The sequence below is a fragment of the Lathamus discolor genome, chromosome 7 (genome assembly GCF_037157495.1).
Source record: "Lathamus discolor isolate bLatDis1 chromosome 7, bLatDis1.hap1, whole genome shotgun sequence".
Lineage (NCBI taxonomy): Eukaryota > Metazoa > Chordata > Aves > Psittaciformes > Psittacidae > Lathamus > Lathamus discolor.
Genome location: NC_088890.1, coordinates 10,879,255 through 10,894,624, shown reverse-complemented (window position 1 = coordinate 10,894,624; position 15,370 = coordinate 10,879,255). Strand labels below are relative to the sequence as shown.

At 44.8% G+C, this 15,370-nt stretch overlaps 1 protein-coding gene across 4 annotated transcripts in view; it reads left to right on the top strand.

Moving 5' to 3' along the window:
- Positions 1-15,370, top strand: part of ITPR1 (inositol 1,4,5-trisphosphate receptor type 1) — a 179,545-nt gene that overhangs the window by 110,513 nt on the left and 53,662 nt on the right. For all 4 annotated transcript variants that reach the window (XM_065687507.1, XM_065687506.1, XM_065687505.1 and 1 more), the window contains 2 exons: positions 4,566-4,698; positions 5,976-6,166. In XM_065687507.1, the coding sequence (XP_065543579.1) occupies positions 4,566-4,698; positions 5,976-6,166 (324 nt within the window). The remainder of the gene's footprint in view (positions 1-4,565; positions 4,699-5,975; positions 6,167-15,370) is intronic.

Below are 15,370 nucleotides of genomic sequence, written 5' to 3'. Positions count from 1 at the left end.
GCCAGCACCAATAGAATAAGACGGATTATTTGCCAAAATGAAGACATAAGAATTTCTGAAGTCTCAAATTCTTTTGAAGTTGATCAGACTTCCAAAGGTGGCATTGGTACATTGTACAACTGGGTACTCCTATCAGTGCAAATCTGACTGAACCAACATGGAAGTCTAAATCTAGGATAGTGCTGATTCTCTTGAGCTATATCCATATGAAGATTATCAATATGTTGTAAGTCATGATGAAAAAATTAATGTTTGTGGTGGTTTAGACCCTTTGTATTTGTAACTTTTGTGGAACAGTGTTTAAATGTAAACTGAAACTGAGTGGTCATTGAATTACTTTGAGATGCTTGGGAGGTGGCTCCTAGTTTAAGATGTGTCCCTGTGCAGAACAGCTGCTCCTACACATTCCAGAATGCTTTAAAGCAGCAAAACCTCAGCGTACTTCAGGTTTACAGAGCAGAAGTTTCACTCCTGAAAATTAATGGCTGAAATAAGAGCTCTTTGATTTGGAACATCCATGTGCCGAGGGCCTTTGTTCAGCGAAACCCCATTGAAATCCATGGCACCGGAATGAAAATCCTGCAGAGTCCTCCACAGTCTCAAAGTAGTTTCCCTGACTACGGTCAGATACGTTGAAGTACCTACACTTCCTCCAGAAGTGTGCCTGTCGTGCGATGGGTGTTTGTGTGTGCGTGTATCTGTGTATATGTATGCATGGGAATGCATGGTTTGAGTTCTTAAACTTGTGCATTACTGGTAACTGCAAAACTAGACTCTGTGTTTACTTTAAATCCATGAGGACTGGCATGCTTGCATGCCATGGTGGTCTGCTGGAGGGTGGCAGAGCAGGCTGGTTGAGTGCTGCCAGAGCTAACTGAGGGCAGATGTTCTGTTTTGGTAGCTTGTCAGTCAATCTCCCTCACTTCCCCCTTGATTTCGGCTGTGACTTGCCTTAATGTTTTCCGTGAGTGCAAAGATGTTAGTGTCTCTCTAGTGTTGCTTTGCTTTAAAATGAAATTTCTGCGTGCACAGCAGGAGCTTGATCAAAGTCTACCACAGAGGCAACTGGAGGATCATAGAAGGGTATGTACAGCAGTCAAACACATTCAAAACTAATCCTCTACCTTTTCCTTTTAAGCAGTGAAGTGTAAGTCGTGTAAGAAACTCCTGTGGTTAACTGCTTGCTGTTGGTCTCTTGGAAAATCCGAAATGATCAGCCATGCTTACAAAACAGGCTGCTGGAGCACCTTCTCTTGTATTAAAGGGAAGGGGGCAAGTGCTTGGGTGCTCTGAATGAAAGCTGAGATCCTGATCTAGTCTGTCCACACTGTCGAAGCACTCTCCTGTATTGGTAATCAGACGATTATCAGTGAGTTTAATTGGTGCTTGTGGAGTTTGCTGGCTTTGGCCGCATCTCTCCCTTCGCAAACAGCCAAACTGCAAAATCAGCATCCTTAATACAGTGCTTGATTTCTTCTGTTCTTGCAGCCTGGAACATAACAGCAGCAACTTATAACTGCTTCATTCTTAAATATTATTAAAGATGCTCTATTTTTAACATTAGAACAGGTTTTTTATCACATTTACACTGTGTATTGCATCTGCTTTACTGACACATGTACAGTAATGTTTATATGCTACTTACTGATAGCTTACCTTGATGGGGAATGCAGATGAAACTGAATGCTGTTGGGGTTGGGGTTTTTTTAGGTAGCATATTTGATTTTTCTTATTGCTGCCAAACATCTGATATTTGTTTGCATACTGTATGCATCAAAGTGGTGTACAACAGTAACATGATGGTTAAAGAGCTGTTCCGGAGCCAAGCGTTGCAGCTGAATTAATTATAACATTTCTTAAATACCACTTATATTTTCTCCCCTCTACTTTGATCACGTACTCATATCCTTGTTAGCTGACACAGCAGGTTTGAATAATCTCGTAGGAAACGGTTTTTCTTCCCAGCTAGAATGCAAAGTGCTTGTGAACACGGATTGCCAAGCCTCCAAAACCATGGGTCAGCACGCTTTCTGACTTGAAATAGTAAATGTTTGATATGTGTTCCCAGCTGTGCTTTCTGGTTCCTGGATTTGGATACACTATTCCTATATACAACGAAGGTCCTGCAGGTCTTTCCTCAGAGCAGCAGCTCCCAGTGAGGTCTCTCCACTCACCCCAACAATATTTGGACTGTGAAACAAAAGTTGCCTTCTGCTGCATAGTGAGCCAGAAGGAAAGTCTTAAGAAAATTCCAAGACCTTTAGTTACCCTCCTGAATTCAGGAAGAGGAGGAGTTGACTGAAAAGCAGTTCATGTGGTTGGATGTGTATTATCTTTGTAGTGAATAGTAAAAACCAGTTTTTAAATGCCTGTTGGGTATGACCACTGCCAGTTAGCTTAACAGAAGAGGAAGATCATCTGAGAACTCCATTGTAACTTGATTTTGTGGCATAAGACTTACGGGTATCAAGTTGCCTTTCTAATCAGTGTACATGTCAAAGGAAGATGTAGTTAAGGGGTTTTTTGTCTGTCTTGGCCTTGTTCTGTCATGTAGCCTTCCTTACCTGCCAGACTGAGAGCAGAGAGGTGGCTAAAGCTCTGCATCATGTGCTGAACACTCATGTTGCTGTCAGTCAAGGTGGCTCCTTTAGGATAAGAATTTGCTTGAGCTTCTGCATCAAGTCTCTTGCCTCTCCTACATGTTCACTATTTGTCCCAAGTGGTGATAGGAAGCGTATGTCCTTTGGAAAAGTGCTCATCTTCTGCTGTTGCTTCCGAAGTAGCTTGCCTTTTTCTCCTTTTTTGGGGGAAGACTTTTGGAAGCAGCTGGTTGGAAAGCTCTCTTCATGTCTATTTTATATCTTGTCTCCCTGCCGGTTCCCCCATCCCCATCTGATCCATAAATTGCTGCTTCTGTGCTGCAGCTTTCACACTAATAATCTATAGAACAATTTTTAATGTGCTAAATGTTAATGGCAAGAAGCAGATGGTGGGAGCTATGACATTAGCACCAGCCTTGTGAGGAGGGCAGTGATTCCCCACCAGCTGCAGGCAGCTGTTGGGCTTCTCTATGTGGAAGTGATGCCTGAAATTTGGTGAAGAACTGTTAATTTCCAGACCGATTTTGTCTTTCCAGTGCTTTGGGGTATAAGGATTTCTTTAAGCCACCTTTTGTGAGTGCCAGCTTCATATCAAAAACAGCGTGGCTGTGGCAGCCCTGGAGTTTGGTACAAGCCAATGAATGCGTATTTACATTGTTCCATTTACTTATCTGTGTTTTAAAGGCCTCTTGTGAAAGTTTAAAAAGGTTTCACTTGTATCACAGCTAATAAAGGAAACCCCAGTGTTAATGACATTTTGAATATATAGTCAGGCAACTGATTATATTTGAAATACAACTGGATATCAGTGTCAAGCCCTTATTTTATGAATGGAGATCAAGATATATATTGGTTCATCCTGACATTTTTAGTATGAAATTACTCTTGGCTAGATTGATTTTGGGGTTTATTACACCATTTTTAATCCCTGAGAAACCCCTTTCTTCCCCCTCTCTGACACACAGTCTCAGGGTGGTACTGCTGTAAGCACAGCACGCTGCCATTAGCAGAGCAGCAGCTCCAAGTTGAAATACTCACTGGTTTTCCTTTTTGCCCCAAGACTGTGTGAAAATGTGCTAATCTAATGGCAGTGTTTGTGTGCATCCTGTTGCTGGTAGTACCGCCGGCTTGTGCACGGCTCGGAATTACTGGGAGTTCGCGTAAACCTTACATGAGAGCAGAGCAGGGTCCACAAGTTAACATTCAACCTGGGAGCTGTTTTGATCTCCTCTAGCCTCTGCTCACGGCAGTGGCACATGTTCTGCACGGACGTGCTGGGTGCTCCCAGGGGCGCGGGGGCGGGATGTCGGGGTTATCCAAGGACCCGTGCCCTGCAGTGTCTGCGGGCTCATGTGCTCAGATGCTGACTGCTGGCGTGACCAGGCGGCTGCCAGCAGGGACACAGGGAACAAAGAGCTGGGATGCAGCGGGGATCACTTGGGTTTCTGCTCAGCAGCTGACAGCATTAGATTGCATCAGTTGCTGATGGAGGGGAGAAGAGTATGTCCCTGTAACATTGGTGAAATGGCAAAATAGGATGGGCTTGAGAAGATGGGGTTGCTCTCTCACAAAACCGTTTCTAATGTTCTCTCTCTGTAATCCTTGTCTTTTTGTTGGTGCTGCAACTTTTTTACATTTAAGGCTGAGACAGTAGATCTTAATTCAGAAAACTCTTTGGGAATAAAATCTGTTTAGAAAGCTGTGCACAAAACCAGAACTGTAGCTGTTTCTGGTGCTGGGAACCCATAATCTTATTTGAGCCCCGTGAGACCCCACCCAGGGTCTCAGCCTGCCTGAACACATCAGGAGATGCTTAGTGGCTTTTGCCTAATCTCTCCAGGGTTTTAGTTCCCCCTCCCTCACTACAAGTAGGCTAATTACCAACAGTCCCCTTGCTACTGACTGTTAGTAGTGTGTTTATTCATTAAGCTCTCATCCTGATTTCATTATCCTCTTTGAATCAAGGGTGAGGCACTCAGGCAAGTTTTGGTCAACCGTTACTATGGCAATGTGAGACCGGCGGGACGGCGCGAGAGCCTCACCACCTTCGGCAACGGCCCCTTGTCTGCCGGAGGCGCCAGCAAAGCCGGGGCAGGAGGTAGGACGTGCTCGTGCTCAGCGGGCGTTCGTGTCATCGGCCGTGCCAGATGCTGCGTGTCTGTGTCTGCCTCACAAATCGGTATCACACGGGTGAAGTAGGGGGTTCCCCCCATTCTGTTCTATGGAATCCCCAAAAAGAAGGGACTATCCACATGGATGGGAAGAAGTCCTGCTTGCGTGTCAGTCCTGGCTTTAAAAACTCCAGCTCTACATAAGGGATTCCACTTCAGGCTGAGTGGAACGTCGTGCTTCTGTGTCTAGTCATGTCAGTCTGCCTTTCCCTCGTGCGGAGGAGAGCAATGCTCTTCCTCCTGACTGCATTTGAGAAAGTGCTTTAAAATTGAGCAGGCAGAGCCTTTTACGCTTTCCAGAGACTGTCTTGGGTTGCCTTGAATGTTGTGCCTTTGCGTTGAGTGATTGCACTTAGAAACCCTGGTCAATTTAATATTTGCAATAACATTTGGGAACTGTGCTCATGAGGATGTCAGGTTCTCAACCACACCTGAAACATCTGAGATGTTTTTTCATTCATTACAGAGGGATTGTAGCAATGGATGAGCAAAAATTTGGGTTGAAGTCGCTTAAAAAGTGCAGTTTGTTTAATCCGAGACCATTGCTAAAAAAGTAACGTCAAGCACAGTTTGCCTCTTCAGAATACAGTGGGTAATCCTGGTGAGAGCAGGCCTGATCAGAAAGAAAGGAAAATAAATAAACAAACCCCCACCTATTTCTCCCTATTTTTCCAAAGTTGGGATATATTCTGTTTGTCCCTGTGTTGTGCTGCTTATGCCTTAGTCTTCCACTTCATAGAGCATTAGCTTTGCTATCCTCTGGAATTTGTCTTGCCTTTTCTCCATCCCCTCACTGGTCCTGCAGAGCCTCTATCTCTCTTTGTATCCATGGATCCATGCTGTTTCCAGAACCCTCTTCCAATACACCAGCCCTCTCTCCATCTTGTGCTGCTAATGAAAGGAGCAGTGGCAGTAGATATTTCCCCTTGCCAGCCCAGCTTGTCCTCCTTTAGAACACTACCCCCCCCCCCCCCGGCTCACATGTATTAAAGCAGCGTTAAGTGCCCATCTTGCAATGTGCCTGAGATGTGCTTTAAATTACAAAGTCTTCCTTGCAGAAATGCAAGGAGCTGAGTTCGTCACTGTTAATAAATGTGTGTGCATCCTTCAGGATAGGTTAGTAATTTAAACCAGAAGAGAGATGCCACCATCATAGGGTGGCTAGGTTTGAATCTCAACCTGTTCCTTGTGATCGCCCTTACAGGAGGAAGCTCTGGATCAAGTTCAGTGAGCCGAGGTGAGATGAGTCTGGCAGACGTCCAGTGTCATCTGGATAAAGAAGGTGCATCCAACCTGGTCATAGATCTCATCATGAATGCCACCAGTGACAGAGTCTTCCATGAAAGCATCCTGCTAGCCATTGCCCTTCTGGAAGGTGGGAACACTACAATACAGGTAGGGAAATTGAAAATTTTAAGCTTGTAACAAAAACATGTTGGGAAGGGAAGTGACTTTTATGAAATCCAGGAAACTTGAGGAGGTTGAGGAGATGGGAGGGGAAATGACTAAATGATCTTTGACCTGTAATTAAGGGAAATATTAGTGTCTACCATGCAAAAGTTAACTTATTAAATGTTTGCATGGGCATCAGGAAATTGAGGTATTTCCCAGGACAGTGTAGACAAATCTGCAAGACAGCGGTTTTGTTGGATTAGTTTGTGACGACTTTTATGAGTAAGTTTAAGCAATTGCAACATGCTCAGAGACTTTTACAACTAGCAGTTAGTTTTCAGGCTGGACTTCAACACAAGGGTGTATGGTGAACTCCAGACCACCACTATTTCTTCCTGTCCTTCATTTCTGCCTTTTAAATAAGGATTTGATTTCCCTAAATGAAAATTGTGCCTGGTATGTAATGAGTATACAGCAACTGGCTTGTACAGTGTTCTTCCAAACAAAGTAAAGCCTTACTAAGCAAAACATGCTTAAAAAGATTATTGAACATATAATGTCTTATTCTTTTGACTTTGCATGTGTTATATTTGCAGTCTGTTTCAGCCTTAGCCGATGGGCTTTATGCAGTGCTGTTCCAGAGCATTACCCCTTCCTACCCCAGTGCCATGCGTTTCACATGTCTGAACCAAACCATCAGTGATTTATTTCAGAAGGTCAATTTTGCAGATTGTTCCTTTCACTTGGAGAAGTGATGCATCCAAATGTTTGATACACATACAGATTTAGGCTTATAATTTGATGTCATTTGTGCTGCATCCTAATTAGTAACATTTATTTAGGCACTTTTGTATAAAACACTAACATTTTCAGAAGAGGTTAGGCAAATAGAACTAAAAATACTTACACATGTGGCCCACTGCCCCCCCCCCCAGTATGATATAACCACTCCACAGTCCTTTATTTCTGCCCTGAAAACCGAGCTATGGAAAGACACAGTCCATCTCTAGTATTGTAGCAGCAGCAAAGAGCCACTGTGCTTATGACGTTATTCTTAACTAGACCTCCATGGCAACTTCAGGGAGAAATACTTGACCAGACTGAGGGTAGTGCTCCACATTGTGCTTAATCTTATTTCACTGTGGGCCATTGCCAAAATGGACTGTCCTGTTCTGGTTGTCTCTGCTTGTCCCCTCTCTGCAGAGCTTATGCAGCTGTGGGATGAGTTGAATTAAGGGGCTGATCTGGCAGAAAACCAGCCTGCCAGTGAAAACAGATTCAATGCAATAGAACAGGTCTGGCTTGGCTCAAAACTGACCAGAGATGTACAGAGGAGCAGCTGTATCCTCTGGGCAGCAGTACATGGTGAGATGTGATTGAGTGAACGTGGGGCTGGATCCTGGCTAGTTATAAATGATCATTACAGTTAAAACGTGTACTAGATCTCTACAGCAGCACCTCTCATGTTCATGCAAACTTCCTTGAGAGGAGAGGGAATGTTTTTGGGCTCCTTCACTCTGTCTCTATACCCTTTTTTCTGCCTTGTGTTTATGGTCTGGAGTGAAGCTTCTTTGCAAAAGACAAAAGTGGGAACTGAACATTTAAAATCCGGTGTCACCTTAAACTGCAGTGACAGGATTAACATTCCTTAGGGAGAGTCACTCCTTTGAATTTCCTGTTCTTCTCCAATGTAAAGGAAGCTGGGCTTTCATCTTCCTGGCTCTCAGGGAGCCTCAGGTAACCCCATGCTGTCATGCTGGAAGGAAAAACAAATCCTGCACCAGTCTCATGTGGAGAGATCCTTTGCTTGTGCTGGGCCCTAGAACTGATGGACTGAGTAAAGTAACTTCCCACTGTGTGTGAATCAGTGTTGAAACCAGATTCCTGAGCTCATCTGGTGAAAACAAATAGGAAAATCTGCAATCCATCTCCTAAGACAACTTTTTAACCAAAAAGGGAGATTCTTAATTTGCATTTGCTGTCTAACTGGGATCTGTGAGTCTGTACAGTAACTATGTGGTTAGGAATGAGCTGTTGGCATAGGATGCTTATAGCAAATGGTGTAACACTGTCACATCTGTGCCTTACAGTCCTACCAGTTTCTGTTGCACTCTTGCCTTTATAGACATTACTTCTGCAAGCCAGAGTAACTATATTCTGTCCTTTCCCAGTTGGGAATAAGTGCTTGGCAGTTGTCTTCACCTTTAGAAGATGTGCTGGGCAGGCAGCAGTTGGTGCACGTGCGTGTACATGCTCTAATGCAGCAGCAAAGGGCTGGGAGGGGGCTCTGGTGTAGGCTGCTTGTAAGTACAAAGTGTTTTAGGAACCAAATGACTTGTGATGCCTGCAGCTAATGCTATAAGCTCTGAGGTCTTAGACACACCCTGGAGCTCTTACGCATGCAAAGAACAGATGAGATTTTATTGGAAGCATCCTATGGAGCAGCTGTAATGTGGATATTCTGTGCTATAGCAATTCAGTGGTCGGATACAAAAAAGGTTTATCAGTGCACAGAGATGTTCCCTGACTTACCTCTGTATTGGATTAATCTGGTGCTGGGAGGTGATTTTGCTGATGCCTTGCATTACTTGCACTGGTTTTACCACAGGCAGGGCCACTGGGGACTAGTACAGTGTCAGTGAAGAGCAGCACATACTCAGCGTTCCGATCTTTCAGTAGTATCTCAGTCATGAAAGCCAAGTAAGCAAAACCTTAATGGAAAAAAATACCAACCACAAAGCTTAACTTCTGGGAGAACATCTGGCTTCGTGCTGGTGAATCAAAGCGAAGGTGGAGGCTTGCTCTTCGGTTAAATCACGGGTTCAGGTCTGTATCACCCAGAGTAATTGCTGAATGATGTCCAAGTTAAACTGGTGCCCTGAGACAGTAAACTCACATGACAAAACTTTTTTTTATCCTTGCATAGGAAGAATAGCTTATTTGCCCACCCAGAAAATGCAGAAGGTTCAGTGCAACCCAGCTGTTCAGGGGCACTGCTGGTACAAAGAGCTGTGTGGGGCGCTCACTAGTATGCACAGCTTCACATCCCGTGGGTTATGTAAAGCTGTCTTTCACTACAGCACAGTAAAGATTTGTTGAGTGCAGCAATGTGATGGTCTCCTACTTTGTAAGAGTTCATTTTTAGAAAATACGCTGCAAAATTTGTCTGCTTATGGGAATTAGATGCACTTGCAAAAATGAACCCAGTACTGCCTGCAGTCTTTTATCCTGATCTTTCCCTAACCTGTGTTCCTTTGGTAAGTCCTGCAGATCAGGTAGGTAGGGCGTCACAACCTCTGCAACCTGCAGAGTGGATTTTCTCAAGTTCTACAGCACCTTCCAGCAACTGCCAGTGGAAGAATCATCTAGAGTCTCTGGACTAATAACTGTTAATTTTGCATCAGATACATTTGTCATTGCGGAAGTCAGCCTGGCCAGCTGAGCAGGCTTTGTCTCTGAGGTCTAACACAGTTTATCTTCCTTTAACAATTTTTTTGTTATTATTAGCAGCTCTTAATTCACAGTATTCTGAACAAGCTCATTCTGTGCTCTGTGTCTGAATAATTTTTGACTGAACTTAAATTGCTTCTATCTACAGGCGTTTGACAATAGGAAACTAGTGGGATAGGGACAGGTTATGTAAAAAGGCTCTTTGGCAGCAAAGCCAGAAGTGTGTCACCCCTGCGTGGCATTTTCTTAACTCCAGGTTTTCACACGGGAAACAAATTCAGCCTGAAGTTAAGCAAAAGGTTTGTACTGACACACGGGAGCTTGCACATGATGATTGTAATATGGTTAATAATGGGAGTTCCCGGGTAACTCCCATGAGCTTCAGTGGGAGAACAGTTCCCAGTGATGTTGGGAAGGGATAACTGGAATAGGTGTTATTGTTTCATTAGGTACACGCAGGGCCAATATTAAGGCTAGGCAAAGTAGGTGGTTGCCAACTCTAGCAGAAAAGCAAATCGAGAAATGTTCTTTATTATAATTGGCAGGAGTGATTTTTATTGCATTGTTAAGAAAATTAATGTGGGGGAGAAGTAGGGCAAGAAAAAATACTCCCGGTTTACCTTAGGAAAGAGGCTAAGCGGGTAGTGCATGGCACGTTGAATCCCACGCTGCTTTGTGTTTTGCTATAGGGGTGAATGTGGATGTGATAAATTAACTGTTCTGGGAGGAGGACAGCAGTCTTTGCCCAGTTAAAGCTCCCTGGATGGAAACTTTTCTGCATTATTTTTAGGTTTTGGAATTCACTTAGAAATGCTGTGTCAGGTTCGCTGGTAATAGAGGTGGTGGTGAAAGTGTCCAGTGAGCTCATGGCTCCTGCTCGCAGGAGCCCTGGTCTTTGGTGGGAAGCCTGCCCTCATTTGTAAGGAGACAGGAGCAGAGGTGGAACTGCAGGGTCAGAACCGGACAACAAATTAACTTGACAAATGCTGCAGCTCACTGAACTGAAAATTACATAAACCCCTTTATTAATTTATATAACCTTCAGCATGCATCTCGGGAGAGCTGGAGTCAGTGGATCTGCATGAAGTAGCCTGGGGGGGGGATGCCCTGCCAGCCCCACGCTCGCCTCGAAAACAACAAGAGGTGAGCATCCCTGCATCTGGGGTGCTGCTGGCCACACAAGTCCTCCTGGGGTGCTGGCTTGGGTGCTCCTCTTCAGAGCTTGCATGGCAGATGCTGTTGCTCATAGGCTTGCTGCATGTGGAGCTACAGCTCCTCAGAAGAGATGGAAGCTTGGTCCATTCTCTGCACCCACTGCACATGGCAAGTTTTCCTCTGTTACATCAACCCTGGCGGATGAATGACAGAGGAGGAAATTGCTGAGGACTTGTCCTGTAATGCTCGTGTCTCATCTGCCAAATCAAAATTACATGCACCGTTACTCTGCTTCACCTCTGTGGAGTTTTGGGTTTCCTTGGTCGGTGGAAGTTGATGGCAAGTGCAGTCCCTTACATAACTGGCTCTCTATGGAGACTTCGGTCTGCTCGCTTAATTAGGGATCTTCTCAAAAGTTAGATTGCGTGACAAATTACCCACACGCACATGTTGGTATTTTCAGCAAGGGAAGGTAAAATGAGGTTGATGACATTAGTTTAGCTTCAGGCATTTTTTAAGTGCTACCCCAAAGTGACATGATGCAGAGCTACCACTTCCAAGTGTGGTAGCTCTGCATCACACTTCCTTGCTTCTTTCCCCCTTCGTCCACAGTTTTTCCCAAGGCATGCTGCAAACACAGAGGATGAGGTGATGGTAGTCAGCACCCAAGGAAAAGGTGATTATTTTTCAGGGAATAAGTGGGATTTGCTCCTAGCTTTAAAACATCTAAGCAGAGTTGCTGCTCCTGCCCAGAGGATGATGATGGGATCTGCTCTACACCCCTCCTTCCCCCAGCTACTGAGTATGCAATAAGGACCAGAGGCCACCTTAAGATAGCACTAAAGGAGCCTGTGGTGGTGGACCAGATTGTTGTGCCTCTATCACAGCATGGCAGCAGCAAGTCAGTGTTGTGATGAGCCCAATGTTTGGAGCTCACAGTATGCGAGTTAGGCTCCTTTGAGATGTGACTGTACAAAAAGCTGCATGGCTTCAAGTTGCTTTAACTTGCAGAGCACTTCAGCCTACAAAGAAGAGCCATGCATGTTGTGTGCTCTCTTTTGAGTGCTCGTCAGGGTTAGGGGCTGTGGCCGTGTGGTACCGTGCTGCCTGTTGCAGAAATGCTGTGGCGGGCTCTGAACAAGGGGGACACGAGGAATCACAGCAGCCAGCTATTCATTAGTCTGGTTTAATAGGAAGTAAGGGTGCAGGTAAAATGCTGGACTAATGCAACTATCCTGTCTCTCAAGTTCTTGCATCGTACAAGAACTTGAACTTAGTTGACGTTTCTCCTCATGCACTGCTACCAGTAAAATTCCAACATGTTGAATTACGCTCTCCCTTGCTGATCTCCGTACTTCCGACTGTCCAGTGATGATCGATAGCTACTAAATAATTGTGGAATTGATGCACAGAAGGACTTCAGTCCAGAGCTGTCCAATTCTTGCATGTCTTTCTGGCACACAGGAGGGGCACAGAAGCCAGATGAACTTGAGTGCTGCCTGGCCAGTGGGAAGATGGGTCTCGTTTCTGCCATCGTCTGCTGCAGCCCTTGGGTTTTGAGGGAGCAGTAACCTTCAGAGAGATCTGTGTCCTTCAGCTTGCTGTAGTGTTGGTTGTGACATACTGTGACAAAAATGGAAGGATAAGTGATGCTGGAAAGATCAACAAGCTGGAACCTGCCAGTCAACCTGCCTTATTTTTTTCCCCTTTCCCTGTTGGCCTAAATTTGTCCTGTCCTATTGGGTTGCCGAAATTCTTACTGTATTTTTCTCCATGACTGCAATTGCCCTTCAGAACTGGAAGAAAATTTTTCAGAATGTTATGAAAGTACTGGTGATAAATGTAATTCAGTGACACAGCACTTCAGTGCGTTAGGGTTTGTGGTTTGGGCTTTTTAAACCAGGCTTACCGCTTACAGACTTTGCAACGGTCACAGATAATCTTGGAGCATGCAAGATCAGACGTGATGGTAAATGCTTCAGAGGCAGGGATATCTTTGGATCGCTGAACTTTTGGAAATAGCGCTTGAACTTTTGGTTGTTGATAAAGTATCTTAGTTTCTGCTTTTTGTTTGTAACAGGCAGAATTCTTTGCTATAGGATGTTCTCTCTTCTTTACATTGTTTTAATAATACGTGTTTAGCAAACTAATGCAAAACCAGCAAGCTGTCAGCATGTATTAAGTAATCACCTGTGCCTTTCACCATTGTAGTGAGGTTTTTCTCAAGTCAAAATAAACCTTTTCTTTTTGTATTTTCTGAGTATGTTACTTCCGAACATGACATGAAAATAAAAACATACATGTTGATAAGGACCTACATCAACCGTCATGTTCAGCTGTGGGCAGAGGTCTTGCCCTTCTGTGAAAGAGAGCCCTCTCCAAATGAAGCCCACTGCAAATCTAGCCTCTCCCTCATAGCAGTTACTTTCAAAACAAGGCACACACCCTGCGCTATTGATTAAGTCAGCAGTGAGGAGATCTATCTACTGATGCTCTGTTGATCCGCAGCACGTGAGGAGACTCAGGATGGTGAGCCCATAGGAGCACACTGTCTCTTTCTTGTGTTTTATAATGTATTAAGCACAGTGAGGTCTCAATCTCTCTTAGCCCTTAGATACCACCATGTTACAAACAGACAATCCCTGCTAATAATGCATGGAGAGACAGAGCCAGAAGCTGTGAGGAGATATTCCTGCAGAGAGGATTTCATTGGTTTTGAGGGCAGTAAGATGCATAGGTGAGATTGAGAACAGGGTGGATGAGGTCAGATGGTAATGATAAGATAGTATTGAGCACTTGAGCTGCAGCTGGTGCTACTTAGTGAAGCGTATTGGGGCATCAATATTCCTGTTTCATAGCATTTTTCATTCTTTTTGCTTAAAGGGAGGTTTTAGGCTAAGATTTTGAGGTACCTGTCTGTGCAATTGAGCAGTATATTGGGAGGAAAAAGGAGGAAAGGTGCTACATCAAGGTTCACCTATGTTACTTGTCTTCTGGCCTCTGTAGCCTTGTATCATTCCTGGTCATTGGGCACCACGGACCTCTCATATGCCAGTCCTCTTGGTGTGATCCTGGCGGTGGAAGGCGGGGGAATGTAAATGGCTAATGCTCCCTGTTCCTCTCAGTGGAATGCAGGTCCAAGGTAAACTTAGGGGATGCTCCCTAGCAGGACTGGCTCCTCCAGGAGCAGGCAGAGGCTGCTCAGAAAAACAAGGTCAGGCTGCCTTTTTTTTTTTCTTTTTTTTTTTATTTTTTTTTTTTTTTTTGGTGAGCACAGGAATCAACAAAGCCGTGTTATATAACTTCTATTTATATCCCACTTGCTCACTAGCTGCAGGCATACAAGAGTGGCTGAGAAGGGAATTTAATGAGCTCTCAGGGCTTGCTCACCTTCCAGAGCGGGTAGGAGCCAGCTTGTTTTTGAAGTGCGTCAGCAAATGAAACTGGTGGTGGGTGGGTGGTTTGGGTAGGTGGACTGACTTGTTGCTATGGTTTTCTTTAATTCCTCTGTCTCTCAAGAAGATCTTACACCTCTCCCCCCCCCCCCCCTCCCCTTTCCTTTTGGGGAGTCTGCAGACTTCCTTGTTTCTCACACCTACACAGCGCTCGCTGGTTCGGTAAGGAAGTGGGATTCATGCTCCTGCCATGCAAGAGCCTTGCACAGATTAACTGAGTGACCCAGCCGGTGCGTGCTCCCACATGTATGCTGGAGGAACTCAAATAAGACTCTGTGCTGAAAGCAGGTCAGGCCCCCAAGTCTCCCACGCTGTGAAAGCCATCTGCTCTGTCTGCGGGGGGATTTAAACCCTGAACCCCACAGTCACGTTTCTACCTGTCGTTCCCCCAGTGTGCCTTAACCTTCTGGTGCTCACCCAGTGCCGCTTCCCTGTCCTGTGGGTTTTGTGCTGGCTCTGGAAGGGCACAAGGGGACCGATCTCCGGGAGGTTTATTCTTACTTTCCTTTTTGTGAAATGACTTCAAATTGCATCCAGGTTTTAGGTGCAGTAGGAGAACATGTAGGCTGTACAGGCTCTTTCCAAATCAAGTGGTATAATTCTACGGCTGCTTTTACTTGAATCTGGTTGGGAAGGATGAGTGATTCCATGGGATAGTCTGTGTATGCTTGTACCTCTCCAGAAACATCCTCCGGAAGGTGGGGAGGAATCTCCAGCACAGAGCAGAGCCTTGGAGGATGCTGTGTGGATGCCCATGGCAGAGACAGTGTTTGTCTTATTTGTGAGAAACAGAGCTGGGAAGTCCCCCTTCTGCTTTCAGGACAAAGTTTATTTTACAGTTTGCAAAAGGAACAGGCAATTGAGGTGTTCTGGCAGATTTTCCTTATGGGTTTACTTCAAACTGTGAAGTATGTTCAGCACAAAATACTTCAGCTGCCGTTTCCTTAAGCTATGCAAGACTAATGATATCTATCACTCACGCCCCAGAGTGATGGATCTTTAGGGAGCCAGGACATATGAAAGATTTCAAGAAAAGAGAGGAATCAGCGATATTTAAAAGAAATAAATGAGGGGGAGAGAACGCAAAGTTGGGTTTGAATTCCCTGCAGTTTAAGCCCTTGCAATATGTTTAGGCAGAATGGAAAGG